We start from the raw sequence: 18,639 nt of genomic DNA on the forward strand, positions 1-18,639 counted from the left end.
CCCCCCCCCCCCGAAAAAAGTAGTCTTTCCAAAATGTCAATGGCATTCTCCTCCTGCCCTTACAGTGATGAAAGCTGTGGGGTGCCTCTTCAGCTTCCCAGAGGGGCCTCCCTCCGCACGTACATCCTGCTTGACCATGGCTGCCTGCCCTCTGCCCACGGGCATCTCCATCCCTGAGCCTGGTTCTCCCCACGGGCACAGCAGCGCCCTCCTGTTGGAGGTGGTGTCTTCTGCCTGGACAGCCCTTCCTTCATCGGGCAGAGATGTCCTCCATAACCCACAGGGAGATGCAGGGCCTGCTTCCTTCACAAGCCCCTCTGGGGCCTAGACCCTCACCCAGCCCAACCTCCAGGCTATAATGTCCGCAGCTGCCGTGCAGGGAGCAGTACCCTGACCCGCAGGCCTCCTGACTGTGGGAGTGAACGGCTGGGCTTACACCTCCAGGGGATGCGGGAACACAGGCCCCTGGTGGACCAGAATTCTCAGGTGGTATCCCTGGAGGGGGCACCAGGGCTGCTCTCAGAGGAAGCCTCGGATGTCAGGACGCTGCTATGTCGCTTGCTCCTCTGCTCATGCACTCGTTCTGCCCCATGGTCTCCTACACTTCCAGTCTCATGACCTCTCCTCACCTAGCCTTCCTGCCTTGTACTCTCTTCTCGCACACTCTGCCTGTCTCCACATGATCTCCTCTGGCACTCTTTCGCCGAGACACTGTGACGCTGTGACGCAGGATGCAGTGCAGCCTAGAGGACTCGCCAGAGCTGAGCAGAGGCTGTGGCCCCCCGCTGTTCCTCCAAAGCTGAGATCAGTCAACCTCATTTTGAAAAACAAGTTACCAAGCCTCAGGTGTTTTGTCAGAGCAGTAGAAAACAGACCAGTGTGAACACCAGCCCGTCCTTCTGCCCCACACTGAATACTGCCCTAGAGCGTGAGCCTGTCACAGCGTCCTTGGTGAGCTGTGACAGCTGTGGGTGTCTCCCTACCTGGCTGCTCACTGAGGCTCCCACTGTACTGACTGCCTCAGGGGCCCCTCAGCCTGGCCCACTCGCAGTTGCTTGGGTATTGGTTGGCAGAAACCCAAACCAGTTGAACACTTCTTCCCTGCTTTCCAATGATGGGCAGATTGGGCTTTGTTTCCTCAACCACTGGTTGAAAGGAGGCTGCCTTCCCTGTGTGACTCCAGCCTCAGGAACAACCTGTATATGTGCTCACTGCCACTCTTCTGCCTCTAGGGTCCCACTTTTCCTCCCAGGACCCCTCCTTCGTCATCTCTACCCTTTTCAACATCTATGTCAGAGAGACTTTGAGAACCTCAAGGTCCAAGAGCTTGCCTTTGTTCGTCTCTGTGCCTCTGGTCCCTAAAATAGACACAGTAAGAGTTGATGGGCATTCATTGAGCCAGCAGAACAGACAGGCTCCAGGTCTGGCGCTCGGGGTCCCGCCCCTTCCACTCCAGGGCCACGGGTGCTTGGTGAACGCTCCTGAGAGCTAGCTGCTTGTCTGTCTTCCCGGCTCAGAGTAAGGCTGACCCTGGGCAACTTTCACCATTATTTTAACTGTCTTCTAGTTAGGAGGGACCTTTTGAGGTTGGCCTAAGAGCCTTGTCACTAACATTGATGGTAATGACACCGCTGTGCTCAGGAGAAGCCGGCTCTGGCAGGTGGGTGACACCTCTGCTCACGAGAGATGCGGATACCAGCGCCTGGAAGGTTCAGGTGTTGGCGGCTGCCGTGCTGACAGGGGATGGCCAGGGGCAGGACGCCCTTGTTTCCTGCTTGGAGTTCTTTATGGTGGGATTGCAGTGGCCAGGAGGGCGGCCCGCCTTTGCCCCTGGCAACTGGACTCAGACACGCCTTTGAGCACTGGCACTTCCTTCCCATGTGCCTTTGGGCTCCATACCTCTAGTCTGATGGCAGATAGGCTGGTTCTGAGAATCAGGAGCACACCACTGAGTCTGCGTGTGTAGTGCCCCCCCTCGCCCATGGCTCCTGCCCTCCGCCCCGACCGCCAGGCCTGTAGCAGAGCATGGTGCCTGTCAGCCATCAGTGAAGCCACATTCTGTCATGGCCAGAGCGGCTGCCGGGCATGTGCTCTCCTACAGCTCCTTCAGTGACTTAGAGTCGAGGGTGCCCAGGAGAGCCAGGCCGTGCTTACACTCCACTGCCCAAACGCCAAGGGCAAGCAGTGGCCATGCATCTGCGTGAGCAATCCCCACGTCTCCCTGTATAGATCAAAGGAATGTCAGAGCCACCCCCGGCTGCTGCAGTGACTCACTGCTTCCCAGAACTACTGTTAAAGCCTCGTGTCATCGTTCAAATGCAATTGTTTTTGTCTCTGGTAACAAAATACTGATGCATCTTAACCATCATTGAAATCGCGGGTTCAGTGAAACCCTCCCCGTGGCAGGTCCAATTTCCCCCCCCACCCCCCCGAGCGGCCCCTCCACTGCACCCGTCTTGTTATCTCCATGGAAAACACGTGCAGGTGGCGGAGTTTACCACCGCGTTTTAGAACACAGCCTGGCTGTGGTCACTGATGGCACCTTTACTGAATGCTTGGGTCCTGTTTCAAGTAGACCCTTCTCCGACTCCCAGTGCCTTGTGAGTTTGGCTAAAACCTATCTGAAACTCCTCACAGCGTAATCGATCACACGTGGACCCTCCAACAGCAGGCCGTGTTGCCTTTTGTTCCTTGATTGCTGAACAGGGACATTCAGAAAAGCTTTACTGTCATCAAGAGAATCGCAGCCCCGGGACTCGGGGAGGTCCTATGAGCATCTTATCTCCTGCGTCAGATTGAAACCAAATAAGAGGACAATGTAGTGTGGACAGATGGGGGTTGAAGACCAGACAGTGAAGAGCACTCAGTCAGAGGACGCTGTCAATGGTGTCCATGATAGGAGGGCCAGTCGTTCACCAGATTCATCCCTTGCTGACTGCCCCAGTGCCAGAGCTGACCACTGAAGGGCAGCGTCATCAGACCTGGGGGAGCTGATCAAAATGCACATACTTTGTAAACAGCCTGGCTCTCAAAACAGAAGGAGAAAAATGGCTGGGAAAGACAACCTGTCTCCTCCCATGGCCTGGGGAGGGATGGTGAGGGCTGCGGGGACACACCAGGAGTGCCCCTCCAGTAGGAGGACCCTCCCACATAGTAACAAGGTCACCAGACAGAGATCTCCCGTTTCTGCAGTTTCCCTCATTCCAGCTCAAGCCAGAGGCAGTGGACTGGGCCAGACAGAGCCAGCGGGGAGACTGCATTAACCTGAGCTACTTAACCCTAACCCTAACAGCATAAACCTAACCCTGACATCCTAACCCTAAAACAAATACCCTAACCCTAACTGCATAATCCTAATACCCTGACCCTGAAACCCTAACCCTAACCCTAACTCTAACACTAACAACCTAACCCGATCCCCCTAACCCTAATTCTAACACCCCAACCCTAATACAAATACCCTAACCCTAAAACAAATACCCTAACTCTAACTACATATTCCTAACACCCTAACCATAACCCTAACACCTTAACTCTAATCCTGACTCTAAATACCCTAACCCTAACCCCCTAGCCCTAACCCTAACCCCCTAACCCTAACCCCAACCCAGTCATCTTTGTCCGGGATCGCTGGTCACGGTTTACCTGGTGGAGATGCCAGGAGGTGCCATGCCTCCTTGCCATGGGCTCAGGTGAGGTGCCAAAGCAGCTGAAATCCTGCTCCTTCTCAAACCAGCACTCACCTGCAGGAAAACCCAGGTCACACGTGGGGACGCTGCCGTCTCGCAGCCGGGACTCTCCACCAAACAGTAGCTCCATCTTTGAGTTTTTCGACCACATGATAGCAGATACCTGGATATGACAGAAATCTAGAAATTTCAGATATCTGGATGTCACCTGCCTGCAGGCCTGAGTGTGTCCTGGTAGATTTTCTTCATGTGGCTGTAAGTCACTGTACTCTGGGTCTCACTTGTGATTTCAGATGGCCCTCGTGAGCCATGGTCTCCATGAGGTCATTCAGGGGTTGGATGAAATCGAAGGATCGCCTCCTCAGGAGCAGTGATCTGATGGGTCGTTTGACTTTATGTAGATTCTGTCGTATTTTCACACATTTGTCTAACTCATGTCTCTTTCTGTTGACATGGTGTCAAGTACATGGCGGGCCCTCCCTAAGACCCATCGATTTGTTGGTCCCTTCAGGAGAGACTCTCAAGGGGGACTGGGCTCTCAGCGATGCCCCATTTGTCCCCATTGCTTTCCTCTGGACGTCAGCTGGTGGTGACTTTGCATGGGTAGATGGTGGCCAACCTAAAATACCGTTGTGAAGATAAACTTATTCCTAGTCGTGCTTTACTCTCCAGAAACAAAATTGTGATCTTCTCGTAATTATCTTGATTAAAAAGACTGTGTGGACTGTTCAGTTTTTCTGAGACTGGGTTCTTGTGGAGCTCCGTCTTGGAGGCTGATAGCCCAGTTAGCACAGTACTGGCTCTCCTCTGGGCCCGTGGCTGTGTCACAGGACAGTCGGCATGTTGGCAGGAGCACTGGTGAGAGGCGGAGGTCACATGGCAAGTCAGGAAGTATAAGAGGCTGGGGAGTGGCCAGGCACGTTCTTTTATGACAGCCCCCTTGCGACCACCATCCAGGGTCCCACTGACTGCACTCATCTCCTGAGGGCAGCACCCGGTGGCCTAAATGTCTGTCCTGGGCCCCATCTCCTGAAGCTCCCTCTACCTCTCAGCAACACCACACTGGAAGCCAAGCTTTTGACTCGCAAGCCCTTGGGGACACACTGCACTCAGATCAGAGCAAGGACCTCCACCCAGAGGCGGAGAGAGCTAGAAAATGCACGTGCTGGTGTGAGCAGATGGGGCCACCAAGGGAAGAGATTCCCTGCCGGAAGCTCCAGAGCTGTTCCCCGGCCCCTGGTCCTTCCATCTCCAGGCTACGTTTCTACCGAGACTGGTGCCCTAGCTCTCTCCTTCCTCATCCACAGGTGGCCTGGCACGTGTCCACCCTTCCGAGTGACCCCTTTCTCACGTCTCCCTTCAACCCTGTCTCCTCCCCTGGTGGCTCTGGGACATGTCCATGGCTGTCCTCCATAGCTGTGGTCACTCCCTTGCCTGCACCACACAGGTGCTCCCACAGGTGCCTGCCTTAGTCACCGTTCATAGATGCACGGATTCGAACTCCTGTTTTGCTGGTACCTAGCCAGGTGACCTCAAGCAAAGCAAGCCCTTGTCCCCATGGACCTCAGTTTTGCCACCTGGGAAGTGGCTCCCAGGGACACTTCCCCTTGGAGAGTGGGTCCTGTGGGAGCCAGCAGAGTGGCACACAACAGAGGAAGCCTTCAGTCTTCAAATGCTCCAGGCCCTTCCCTAACTGCCCACCTTTCTTTTCCAGGGCTGGGAGAGGGTTCTGCCCTCCTTCATCCTGATGGCAGATCCCATCCTCGGTCCTTAGAGAAAAGTGCCTGGAGGGCTTTCAAGGAGTCCCAGTGCCATCACATGCTCAGACACCTCCACAATGGCGCGCGGATCACTGTGCAGATGCCACCGACCATCGAGGGCCACTGGGTCTCCACAGGGTGAGGGCTCAAGGGTTGCGGAGGTGGGAGGGGCTGGGGAGGGACCAGAAGACTCTCTGTGAGGTTTCTCTGGTTCTTGGACTCTATATAGCCTACAGTGTTGTGTGAGTCCTAATGAAGGACCAGGTTAGAAATGATGGTTGGTTAAGAAACAGAGCTAAGTGCTGTAGAAATCCTACGCTGGAGCAGAGATTATATTGTGCTACTTGAACCACAGCCACGAGTGAATAGATCCTTGTTTACTGAACTCTGCGGGACCACTGTACATAAAAAGAATCCATTAGCAAGTGAAATTAAGCGTCTGTGTGTCACCAACCCTGAACATGCCTGGCAAGCTCCTGTGGCCTCTAGGTTCTAGCCATAGCCTGGTAACTCAATATGTGGCTTCAGGGCTCCCAGAGCAAGGTGAGAGCTGCCTGGGCCAGCCAGCGCGTGATTCTGAGATTCGTTTCCATGCCATGAGGCTGAGATTTACCCCAGTTTGAGCTCCAGCTTATCTTCGATTAGAGCTTTTAAAAACAGTCTAGAGGCAGATCTGTGATGTTTTTTTCTGCCCACTAAATTGTCGAGCATTAACTAGACAAACCCTGGGATAGGATCGCTTCTCCCCGTGCACTGTTCCTGGGGTTGGATAAGTAGCCTCCAGGTTCCATGGGGAGGGATCAAGTGCATGTCAGAAAAGAGGGAAAAGAAATGTTATAAGATGATGAAGATTCAGAATTTTTTTTCTGAAAATGGGAGTCTCTTAAAGTAAAGGCATTATAAATTATTTGCATAAGATTCTTAATGCAAGATCATAACTTTAAAATGGTCATTTATTAGGTGCCTACCACGTGCCAAGCACTATGTTATATTTCCTGTATAAAGCAGTGCACCAAACAGACTTGGTCCCTATCTTCAGGGATATTACAAATACATGTAAATCTATACGAAGAAGTCCCGTGGCCGAGGGGCACGGAGTATGACAGGTGGCAGGAAAACACCAGGGCCCCCACTTCAGGATAAGGGTGGGGGCCAGAAAGTCCAGCAGAAGTGAGCTGCCTACAGAGGCTATGGGAAGGGCTTCAGTCTGGAGGAACTAGCAAAATCTAGGCTGGAGGCAGAGTGGTCAAGAAGACCCTGCAGCCAGCTGCGTGGAGTGAGCAGGAATGCACCTGGAGGAGGGTGGAGCCAGCTCCAAAGGCACCTTGCACAGCAGGTCCCCTTTTGGGGCATTGGTCTGTTTGAGAAGGGGACTTACTCTGTTGCCCAGGCTGACTGCTGCTACTGGGCTCAAGCCATCCCTCTGCCTGGAATGACAGGAGCGCCCCACGTGCCCCCGTGCAAGTTTCTCATCAGAGAGAACTAGGAAGTTTTCAGCTTCGGCTTTCCTAAAGAGCACTGCAGCTGCTGAGTGGCAACCACACAGGAGCAACAGGGATTGGGGGTGATACTAAAAGACTGTCACTCACTTCTGAGTGGAGAGAGCAGAGGCTCAGTGGAGAATGGGCGGGCCTGGGATGCAGTATGCAGGAGGGCCTGGGATGCGGTGGGGAGGAAGGCCTGGGATGCAGGGTGCAGGAGGGCCTGGGATGTAGGGTGCAGGAGGGCCTGGGATGCAGTGGGGAGGAGGGCCTGAGTTGCAGTAGGAGGAGGGTCTGGGATGCAGTGGGGAGGAGGACCTGGGATGTGGTGGACAAGAGGGCCTGGGATGCAGTAGGGAGGAGGGCCTGGGTTGCAGAGGGCTGGAGGGACCGGGATGCAGTAGGGGGGAGGGCCCAGGATGCAGTGGGCAGGAGGGCCTGGCATGCAGTGGATCGAAAGCAGTGCTGACAAGACAAATCATCAAGAGGCTCTTCTCAGCCTCCGTGACCTGGGTGCTGCTCACTCTCTCCTCTCTCCTTGGAGGAGAGAGCTGGAGTGTCTCCTCACCCCTGTGGCTCCAGTGACTGGTGCCTGCAGGACCGCTGTGTCTTACATCCATAGGATGTCATTTGACACTAGGTGACAACTTTCTATTGCCATGGGTACCCCCTGATGTAGCTTTCTCTCTCTCTCAGGTCTCAGCTGAAGAACTAGCATGTTAGCGGTTCTGAGAAGGCCTGAGTGGCTTGATGTACCCGTGTTGTGTCAGCTCAGCCCAGAATCTCTGTTCAAGTTGTAGACAGGAGCAGGGACTGAAGGCCAGCTCTGGTGAGCTGAGAATCAGGACCAGAAGCCGAGATCTCACAGAAGCTCATGGACAGGCTCTTTGGCCAGTGATTTAAGGAGTCCCTCCTGTCATTTGGCTTTTCATCACTGTGACAAATGCCTGAGAAGACAGCTCTAAGGAGGAAAAATTTATTTTGGCTCATGGTTTCAGAGTTTCAATCCATAGTCTACTGGCTCCCTTGATCTGGGCCTGAGGTAGGCAGAGCATCGTGGCGGAAGGGCAAGGCCAAAGGGCACTGCTCTGCTCATGGCAGCTGGGAAGAGAAGACAGAAAGGGCTCAGGGGCAAGAAATCCCCTCCCAGGGCCTACCCAGTATCTGCTCCCTTCAAGCAGGCCCCACCTCCTCCTGTTTCCACCACCTCCTGAGAGAATCCACTCAAATTATTAACCCATCCAGTGGATCAACCCACCGTTGGGGTCAGAGCCCTCGTGATCCAATCACCAGAAGCCGCTGTGCACCTCTGCATTAGGGCCCAAGCAGCTTCAACACACCAGTCTCTGGGGGAAGCATTGCATACCCTGGCTCTACACCTCTGCTGCCCTGGGCTGTGCAGCCATGGCACTTGGTGGCAGCTGGAGCAGTGCAGAGGCCCAGAGCTGAAACCCCAGACACCTTTGCTGTGATTGCCAGTCTGAGTGTCCTGGTCAGGACCCCAGCCTTTATCTAACGCCCCAGCAAAGGACACTTCCTCCCTGTCAGCCCACACAAGCCAAAGGGACCCTGGTTCCTGGTATTAGCTTCCCTTTCACTTAGTGGCCTCTTCCCCCACCCCCACCACTCAGCTAGAGGGAAAATCCCTTTTGAATGGGTGGGAGGGAGGGTGAATTTGTCTGCAACCAGGGACTAGGTTCCCTTTCAAGACAGTGTACATCTTGCCTCTGCCTGCACTAGACACAGTCCCTTAAATGACATTTCATGAAGTCATCCACTTTTGATCCAGAGAAGGGAATTCCTTTGCTAGGCCTGCTCCGCACTCTTCTTCCTTATCCAGGAGGAAATGTCTCTGTGAATAGGCCCACAGCCAGGACTGAGGAGCCTGGGCTCCCCCGGCCTGTTCCCCAGTGAACACAGACTGGTGCAGTGCTCAGAGCAGTCCCTGGGGCCCTGCTGCCTGGATTCATGCAGTAGCTGGCCACGTGTCTTGGCCTGTACCTCCATTTCTCCAGCTGTAAAATGAAGTGATAATCATATGTAACCCCTGGCTGGTGTAAGGGTTCAAAGAATTGGACCTGCAGGCCGGCCGTGTAGACAGCATGTTGTGTGTTCTACTGCTGGCATGCATCTCTCCCCCAGTCCTGGGATCCCCACCTCTCCTCCCCTGTCCCTCCCCCTGCCCTGGGCTCCCCACCTCTCCTCCCTTGTCCCTCCCCCTGCCCTGGGCTCACCACCTCTCCTCTTCTCTCCTCCAGCTGCGAGGTGCGGTCGGGGCCAGAGTTCCTCACGAGGTCCTACAGGTTCTATCACAACAACACCTTTCAGGCCTACCAGTTTTACTATGGCAGCAACCGGTGCACAAATCCCACCTATACCCTCATCATCCGCGGCAAGATCCGCCTGCGCCAGGCCTCTTGGATCATCCGCGGAGGCACGGAGGCTGACTACCAGCTGCACAACGTCCAGGTCATCTGCCACACGGAGGCAGTGGCTGAGCAGCTCAGCCAGCTGGTGAACCGCACGTGTCCAGGCTTCCTGGCCACCGGGGGCCCCTGGGTGCAGGATGTGGCCTACGACCTGTGGCGGGAGGAGAACGGCTGCGAGTGCACCAGGGCCGTGAACTTCGCCATGCACGAGCTGCAGCTCATCCGCGTGGAGAAGCAGTACCTGCACCAGAACCTGGACCACCTGGTGCAGGAGCTCTTCCTCGGGGACATCCACACAGACGCCACCCAGCGGGTGTTCTACCGGCCCTCCAGTTATCAGCCGCCCCTGCAGAATGCCAAGGTAACCCGGCTGGCCGCAGCCCTGCACCTCCTCCTACTAAGCCAAGCAGGTGGCCCTTGGTAAGGGCATGTCACAGGTGCAAAGGGACCCGTGACAGGGAGCGTTCATCTCAGGGGAGGGACAGACCAAGATGGGACTGCAGGAGAAGAGAGGAGGGCTGGTGGGTGGGAGAGGACAGCCAGGCAGGAGACCCGGGGCTGCCACCAGCTGGCTTTCAGTGACCTGGGGCTAGGTATGCCTGTTTGAAGTGGTTGGCGGTGTGGGTGACAGTCCTAGAAATTTTCTGGCACTAATGTCCGACAGCGCTCTTCTGTGACTCCCAGAGCAAAGCACAAAGGAAAGGACATCACAGCCACGCTTGGCACAGAGACCAGATGACAGCCGCCAGCCCAGCTCTGGCGGAGGGGGAGGGGCCACAGGAGGAGACGGTGAAAATGGCATTTTAGGCGTCACAGAGACCTTCCTGTTACTGCTTTGGGTGTGCACAGTGGCCTTGGGGGTGGATGCTATTATGATCCTCCTGGGCACAGCAGGCAGCCGAAGACGGGGGGGTCAGGTCCCCATGATCTCCCACTTGTGAGTTTCGGTGCCAAGACTTGAGCCCGGACCTCTTTCCTGCAGACGCCCACTTCTTTCCACCTCACCATGTGAAGTGGGAAGTCACTGTGATCCGAAGGGAGGACCGAGTGGGGAGGGCTGGAAACAAGGACCACTGGTGGCTCTCTCTTCCCCAGTGACACCGCAGTAATTCTGTGGAATTCACAGGCTCAGAACGGTGGTCAGCGTGCAGCTGCCCGTCCACAGCCCTAGGAGTGCGTGTGCGCGGCAGCGGGAGCAGGTTGAGCAGGCTTGCTGCAGTTCCTGATGTGTCCCCCGGCGGTCCCCCAGGGCTTTGATGGAGCACTCTAGAGCAGTAGCTGCCATCACAGGCTGGCTGACGTCTGGGATGGCTTATTCACCTGTGACAGTCGTCTTCCTTAGAGGTCTTGTGAGCTCGCGTGCGGCTGGCCTGGGCATCACAGAGGACTTCCTCTACCACACGATGCCCTCTGGTGCCCTTGTCTCTTAACCTGTTATCGTGAGTTCGTGTAATGAAAGCAGCCTTACGGTCGTTGCCCCATGGCGGAGGTGCTTCCTCTGGTTGCTTCTCAGGGTGTGGCCTGTGTGCAAGTCCCTGCCCTCCCGGGGCTTGTGGTGCACCTGCAGGACTCACGGTGCCACCGGGCTTGTCCTGACACAGAAGCCAGTTCTGCTCGCTCTGACCTTAGGATTCCGGGGCACTGCAGAGGTGCCGTGAGAGGGGCCCCTCATGCCCCGCTCCCTCATGGCAGGTGTGGGAGTTCCCGGGAGTGCTCAGGGAGGTCTCATAGGGAGGAGCCCAGAGCTCTGCCCCTGTGGCCTGCCAGCTCCAGCAAGGGCCTGGCGAGGAGGACCAGGGTGGTGCCTGGGCACGGTGGCCCTGGGCCAGGCGTTGCTGGGCCACCTGGGAAACCATGCAGTTCGTGGGCTTCAGGCACATTCTGGGACTTTGCAGTTGAAGGTGTGATCTGGAGTCACCGTGGAGCCCCCAGCCACACAGCGCCTCTCCTGGCATCTCAGCAGGTGGCTGTAGCAGGGCAAGAGGACTCTCATGCCCTCAGCTGGGCTTCTCTGAGTACAGTGCAGCCAGCCCTCTGAGAGTCGGGCGGTAATAGGGACACTGTCAGGGATGAACGTGGCCCCCAGGTCACCCAGGAGCCCCACCTTGGCCAGCAGCACGCCCCTCCCACTGGCTCCCCCAAGCCCTGTTGAAGACCTGCCAATGGGCAGAGCCCTCTTTGCGCCTGCTTCCTCTCCAGCAAGTCCCTAGAGCAGCCAGACAGCCAGGACTCGGGAGAGGTGAGGCTGGGGCTGAGTAAGAGGCTGACTTGCCCTGGGGGAGGCGGGTGGTGCCCCATGCCTGACGTCAGGTGCTGCTTGCCCCCGCCCAGGTTCAGGTGGCTCTCCTCTCCAGCATGTGCCCCTGTGGGTGCTTTGACCCCTTAGCTCTTTGTAGAACTGAAAGTGTGCGGGAGTGACCCACCAGCCCCTCTTGCCAGACCTCGGCCCTTCACTTTCTGGAGGTACGGGTGACTCCTTTGGGAGGTCCTGCAGGTCTAGTCCACATCCCTGATCCCAGAAGCTCCAGGGGAATCCTCCTGGCTACTCCCCTGGTCCAGCTGGGGAGGACCCTTCTCTGTGGCTAGTGTCCCTCACGAAGGGGAGCTAGTGTGCCACCACACACTGGAGGGCCTCGGAACTGGCATGGCAGTTGTGATGCTGATCTTTATAGAATCTTTATAAACAAAAATGTTGAGGAGTGTTCTGTTTTATTTTGTTCGTGATGCTGGGGCCTTGAGCATGCTGGGAAAGCGTCTACCACTGAGCTACGCCCCACCACCCTAGAGCTGGTAGTTTTGGGTTTTTAAGCCATGGTCTGGATAAATGGGCAAGAAAGTGGACTTTGGCAATGAGAGTCTCCCTGCCCCAGTCCTCAGCCTCAGTTGACTGGCACTGGTACTGTCTGACCTCTTACAACCCTGCTTTGTCTTTGCTACAAGATGGTAGGAATATCAGATCCAGTGGGGTTACCCTGTGGGGTACTGTCTGGCCTCTGTCCCCCTGTGTCCATCTGTGGCTGGTGCCGGGGCATGGATGGTGGTTGACAGGGACATCAAAGTGTGTGCCTGGCCCGACATGAAAGCACTTCCTTCTGTCTTCTCCTTTCCCCTCTGCGGGGGGCTGTTGTGGGGACATTTACCTGTATTCTTAAGAAATGGACTCCAAAGCCTCAGGCCTGATTCCCTGACTCCAGAAATATGAAGGGTGGAAAGAACTTGGGGAACTAGATGTTATCTAGGATGTACTAAGTGACACAGTAGATAAAGAAAGGTGCAGACTAGCCCCGTGGATGCCATTTGATCAGACCAGTGATAGGAGAGGACAGGAGTCAGGCACAGGAACCGTGACCACCGAGAAGGGGCCAGGAGATGGGGACGGCTGGGCCCGCGTTATTTTCTCACCTTTGCAGTTTGTGCCGTGATCTCCTGTTACCCAAACACCATCACCACGCAAAAGTAAAATTACAGAAAACAAAAAGCACAGCCGGGACTCCGAGGAAGGCAGAGGTCACGCAAGCGCTGGCGGCCTGGCGGGGAAGAGGGCCTGGGCTTCCAGAGCCAGCCAAGGCCAGGGCCCTGGACTAGCACGGCTGCCTGGCCAGCATGGCCAAGGCTGGTCGGCGTGGCTCTGGGACCTGAAAGGGCCTTTCTTCTCCTGTTGACCCTCGCTGTGTACCTCTTGGCCCACGGCGTGCTGCGGAGTCCTCAGGAAGTTCTCAGATCCTTCCCAGGAAAGCCACGAGGAAAAGCAGATGGACCTGGCCGTCGGGGTCTGTTTGAGCACTGGGCCTGGCGAAGGCCCTGTGGGCATTGCTGCAGCAGGTTGTGGGGTTCTGTGGCGCCTGGCCCAGGATAGGAGGAGCCAGGGAGCGTCTCCAAAGACCCACACCCTGCCAGGAGGGGTCGGAGCTTCCTCCTTGGAACTCTGTGCCTCCCCTAATGGCTGGTCCACAGAGACCTGGCTGAAAATTAGTTTAAATACTAAATTGAGTTCGAAACCACTAGTCTCAGCCCCTGTGGAAACACCAGGTAAAAATAGAAATGTCGAGCCGGCTTGTTTTTCTAAGCCTGATGCAGCTTTGCTGTGAGACTCTGAGTCTTTTGGCAAATAAATTATGTTTGCAGAGATTCAGGTGCAGAGGGTGCTCTCAGGAGGCAACTGGCCACTCTTCATTAAGAAAAACCACGGGGGCCTAAAATAACCCCACGGAAGACGCTGTGCTTGAATGGAGTCAGCGCCCGGCAGCCCCTGCCCCTGCAGAGCCTTCAAGCCCTGCAGTGGATGGGCGGGTGCAGGTCCATTCCTGCAGCGATAGAATCCAACGGTAATTAACAGCAAATGATTGCCGGGATCTGCAGAAACGCCAGAGCCTCAGGATCAGACTTGTAAGCAAATGAAATTGGTCTTTCTCCAAAACCCTGCACTGGCCCAACGACGGAGTTGTAAATCAAGGGGGCTGTCTGAAAACCAGACAGCTTCCCCTATCCGTGTATCTTAAATATTCTCCCCCAGCAGACTTGCAGCCGCGGGGCTGGGCAGTGGGAGGAGAGCACAGGGAGGAGAGCTCTCGGAGGCTGGGCCCCGCCCGAGAAGCTGCAGCACTGTGCTCCCTGAACCGTCCGCCTGGCTGTCCATTAGCATGGGTTTGCAAGGCCCCTCTCCTGTGGCAGAGCACAGTTGGCCCTGTGACCACCAGTCACCCCTGTGGGCATCAGTTCCAGGACACCACCCACACACACCAAACCCACGGGTGCTCAAGTCCCTTATGTAAAGTGGAATAGTGTTTGCATAGACCCTACACAGTCCTCCATATGCCCTTGATCGTCTCCAGATGACAGGTCCTGTGGTGTGACTGCTAGGTAAAAGTCCTTGTACTGTATGGTTTAGGGAATCATGACAAGAAAAAGGTCTCCATGTTCAGAAGAGGTAGATTTTTGGCAATATTTTGATCCACAGTTGATTGAATCCTCAGATGTAAAACCCACAGATCCAGAGGGATGATTGTATATGATAAATACTAGTGAACCATGCGACTTCCTGATGTTGGGGACATCAGAGGGACTTTGGGCAGGGGCTCTCTTTGGGTACGTGCCTGCTGTGCTCCTGGTGGGGGGTGTCTGTGGGGAAGGGGAGGGTCCCGGGGCTTGTAGAAGCTCCCTGGTGCCTTCTCTTCCTGCCTGTGGGGAAGGAAAGGGGTTGCCAAGGGGACGGGAGACAGAAGAGGGACTGGGGGACCCGAAGGCCATGGGGTCGCACCTGAAGTAACCTTGGGGGCCAGTCCTCGTGCAGGTGAATCATGGAGGATGTGCTCCTGGAAGCAGTGCTCAGCTAGCAGCCTGCTGTGTGGGAGGAGTGGGCAGCCGGGTCGCAACCCTGACCACAGGGTTGCTCGGGGTTGCAGTTCCCGTGGCGGCTGCAGGGGCTTCCAGCTGCGCGGTCATTGCAGATACAGATCGTCGTATCCCTTGACTCCTCCGGAGTCTTTGGCAGGCAGACAGGCAGGCAGGGTGGCTCTATGTGAGGAGTTGGAAGACCAGGAAAGATTTGTTGTCAGGGACAATGCCAGGGGTAAACATTTCATCCCTTAAAAGGCAAGAACATTGAGAGGACAGGGCGAAACCCCAAGCAGCAGGAAATCAGCCGTTTATAAAGCGTGTTAACTCCTGACTCCTCGGGTGTGAGCTGAGCCAGTGGGACCGAGGGGGAGGAAGGGGCTAAGCTGGGGGTCCTTGGGATTCGAAGCCCCCTTAACTCTTAAAATTAATTGACTTTGATTATTTAAGTGAATTAAAATACCTAAGAGAAGAAGAAAGAATCAAGTGAAAATGAATACAGATTTTCTTGAGTGACCCATCTGAAAGTCAGGCTCCCGGTGACCAGCTTCTTCCTGTCCTTGTCTCCTCGCTGCTGTCGAGTCCCGCGGGTCTGAGCAGCAAGGGGAGGCCAGATGGGCTTTCGTGGGATTGTCCATGTTTCCTAAAACAGGAAAGGCCTTGTGAGCTCACTTTCTAGATGGCAAGCTTCTCAGAAGACCCATTTCTAGAAGTATCATGTTGCTCCTGGGGACCCCTGAAGTGTCCCTTCTGAATTCCAGGATGCAGAGAGTGTTCAGGTGACTTTGGTTCCTCTCCGCATTCAGCAGGCGAATAGATACATGGTGTCTAAAGTGCTTCTCTGCTGCTATAACAAAATACCTGAGACGGGTGATTTGTAAGCACAGTGGTTTAGCTAGCACCTGGTTCTGGAGATCGGGAAGTCCAAAAGCAAGGTGCTGGCACCTGGTGTGGCTCTGTTGCTCAGTCCTAATGTGGCAGGAGCATCACTCGGCCAAACAGAGCGGGTGTGCCCGCTGAGTCTCTTCATCCTAAGGCTCTGCCCCATGACTCGCCTGACCCTACTGACCGCCCAAAGGCCCACCTTGACATGGCATGAACATGAAGTTGGGGTCACGTTTCAAGTGTGTGGACTTTGAGGGGACGCATCCAGACTCGGGCCCAAAGGCGACAATCTGACTTCACCCTCCTCTCCTTGTCCGCCTGGCCCAGGCCCCTTCCTAGATGCCTGTAAGAGGCTGTGGGTTGCTTTGCAGGGTCCCCATGACTCACTCTGAGTCCCCTAGAGCATAGGCCCGCCTCCTAGGGGGTGATCGGCTCCCTGCGTCAATGCCACCCCCTGCAGGAGGTGCCGAGCAGTGCCCAGGCTGGAGGGTTGGCAACCACACGGAGTCCCATCTCCCGGCTCTGGAGGCTGATGTCTGAGCAGGGTGGCAGCATGGCTGGGTGCTGGCGGGCCTCGGCAGAGTGCAGGTGCCTTCTGCAGCCCCTCTTTCTGAAGGCACCAGCTCTACAGGTGTGGCTCCACCTTGTGCCCTAGTCACCTCCCAAGGCGGCCCCATTCCACCCATCCTCGCTCTGGAGGCCTTTCCTCCCCCTGGGGACCAGGGTTTTGATTTCAAGGGCACTAATGTTTATGGCACGTGGACAGCCAGCCCAGCAGCCTGCACTTAAAGCCACAGTCACAGGGACACGACCCTCTTGGCCCAGCTCTTACCTCCCTCTCCTTCTGAAAGCAGAACCACCTTGATCCCTTCTGGTGCTTGAAGTAGCCCAGGTCCAGGGCTCCTAGAACCCCACATCTGGAAAATGCCCTCCATGGGGGTCAGCTCCTACGGGAATGAGTGCCACCCTTCAGCTCTCTCTCCACCAGTCAGGCAGGGAGCCCTCCCTGTGTCCAGGTCTGTGTGGCCATCATTCTGCCCATGTCCCAGGAGATATGAGAGAGAGCTCCAGTACAATGGAGAAGACCCTAGAGGACGCACACAAAGGGTCATCAACAGCAGAAAGGCCACCCGACGTGGCAAACTGCAGCTGCAGACAGAGCCGTAGACACAGGCCCTCGGCCTCCGCGGCTTCTTTCTGAGAAACAGGAAGGTATTTTTGTCTATGGAACAAAACCCTGGGAGAGGAAGTTCCCATCCCCTGTCCCCACTTCCCCTGGAACACAGCTTTTAGTCCAGAGATGCTGCTTCTGGAGACTCAGGTTGTGTCCAGCTTGCTTCTGTGGTCCATCTGCTCACAACAGGATCCTCTCGAGCCAGTTCCTCCATTCTGGGTTGATGACAGAGACGAGTGGACCCAGGAGCAGAGGTTATTGATGGAGAATAGGTGTTGGCAGGAAACCAGAGAGAGCCAGGAGAGTCCCCACCCGTCCTCACCCTGGAGGCCTTTCCAGGGCTAGAGCCTTGGGAGGGACATCTGTTCTTTCAGGACCCTAGCCTGAGAGGCAACACAGGGCAGGAGGTGGGACTCAGCCAGTCCCAAGACACAATGGGCATCCCAAGGCTTTTGGCTCATCTGAGCCCTTCTTTTCCCTGTGCCTTGTTTCCTTGGCTGGAAGATGTCCCCCGATCTCTGTGGGAGCCTGGGACTCTTAAAGACAGCATGCACTGGAGCCCCCCGGATCCAGGGTCCCCACTGCAAGGTGCAGTCATGTGACCAGGGAGTACGCAGGGTCAGGCCAGCAGAAGAGGCAGACTCCACCCTGCCTGACAACAGCACTCACCTAGAGGGTGGAAGGTGTGGGTTTTGTTTTTAGAATAAGCTTGATTTCTCCTTTTAGAGATTTCTAACATAGGGATCTTTTTCCTTCTCCCTCCCCGCTTCAAATGAAACTCCCCCTCCTTTTCTGCAGCGCTGGGCATCAAACTCAGGCCCTGAGCATGCTAGGCCAGTGCCCTACCACTGAGCTTCACCCACAGCCCCTGCATCAAAGCTTTTTATAGCAGGCGGAAGAATAGCAACTAGGAAGCATGTTCTGACTCTCTGCTTTTAACCTTCGAATACTCCGCATATAGAAACTCTGCCTTTAAATGGCCCTGTCTAGCATCCAGGGGAATGGGATCCTGCAGATGCCAGCTCAGTGAACCTGGGAAAGGACACTTCCCACTGAGAATCGTGTCACAGCACGGATAAAAACCAGAGAGTCATTTCATGAAGCAGATGACATTTCACAGGCAGAGACGTTCGCTCGACACTCCACAGGCCGTTCTGTTTCCACCTGCCAATCTTGAGAGGCTGCTATTTAAGGAAGGCACAGTATGAAGACACAGGTGTCCGCCTCACGTCTGCTTCCCGGGGATTGTCCTGCAGGTCTCTTTAATTTTTATTCAAGCCAGTGATCAGCCACACCTGGGCCCTGGCTGACAGCACCCACAAACAGGCCCAGGGACCCCATCATCTCTGACATCTTTGGCTCCTCATGGTACACGAAGGGTCATTCAGAAAACTGTCAGCAACCCCTCCCCAAAACCAAGAAGCTTAAAAACAAGCGGTGGACTTGACCTTCTTCAAAGAGGATGTACGAGTGGCCAAGAGGCCCACAAAAAGCTGCTCCACTTCTCGGGTCATCGGGGAAACAGAAGTAGAACCAGTCGGGGGCACAAGTTGCCCCTCAGGGTGGCTCTTAGCAGACAACCAGGGTTTTCTCAAAAACACAGCCCTGTGACCTGTGGCCCAGCTGTGCTGCTTCTGGGGGCAAACACAGAAGGTCGAAGGCCAGCACTCGGGTGCTCAGTGCCCAGCTTCCTGGCCGCACATCTGCAGCCAACGGCTGGAGCTGAGTGGCTGTCGGTCAGCAGACAAAGGGACAACAAGGCTTATCCCCCCATTCCCTCCCCTTTCTCCTTCTCCCCACCTCTCCCCTCCTTCTCTCTCTCTCCCCTCCCTCCCTCTTCTCTCCCTCCCAAGCTCCCTCTCTCCCCCTCTCCTCTCCCCCCTCTCT

The 18,639-nt window shown here is 55.7% G+C and overlaps 1 protein-coding gene across 1 annotated transcript in view; it reads left to right on the forward strand.

The window, feature by feature from the left end:
* Positions 1 to 18,639, forward strand: part of Apcdd1 (APC down-regulated 1) — a 33,143-nt gene that overhangs the window by 8,047 nt on the left and 6,457 nt on the right. Inside the window, exons 2-3 of the mRNA XM_015506058.2 lie at positions 5,404 to 5,587; positions 9,189 to 9,720. Coding sequence (XP_015361544.1) covers positions 5,404 to 5,587; positions 9,189 to 9,720 — 716 coding nt within the window. The remainder of the gene's footprint in view (positions 1 to 5,403; positions 5,588 to 9,188; positions 9,721 to 18,639) is intronic.

Source organism: Marmota marmota, unplaced genomic scaffold (assembly GCF_001458135.2).
Source record: "Marmota marmota marmota unplaced genomic scaffold, marMar, whole genome shotgun sequence".
Lineage (NCBI taxonomy): Eukaryota > Metazoa > Chordata > Mammalia > Rodentia > Sciuridae > Marmota > Marmota marmota.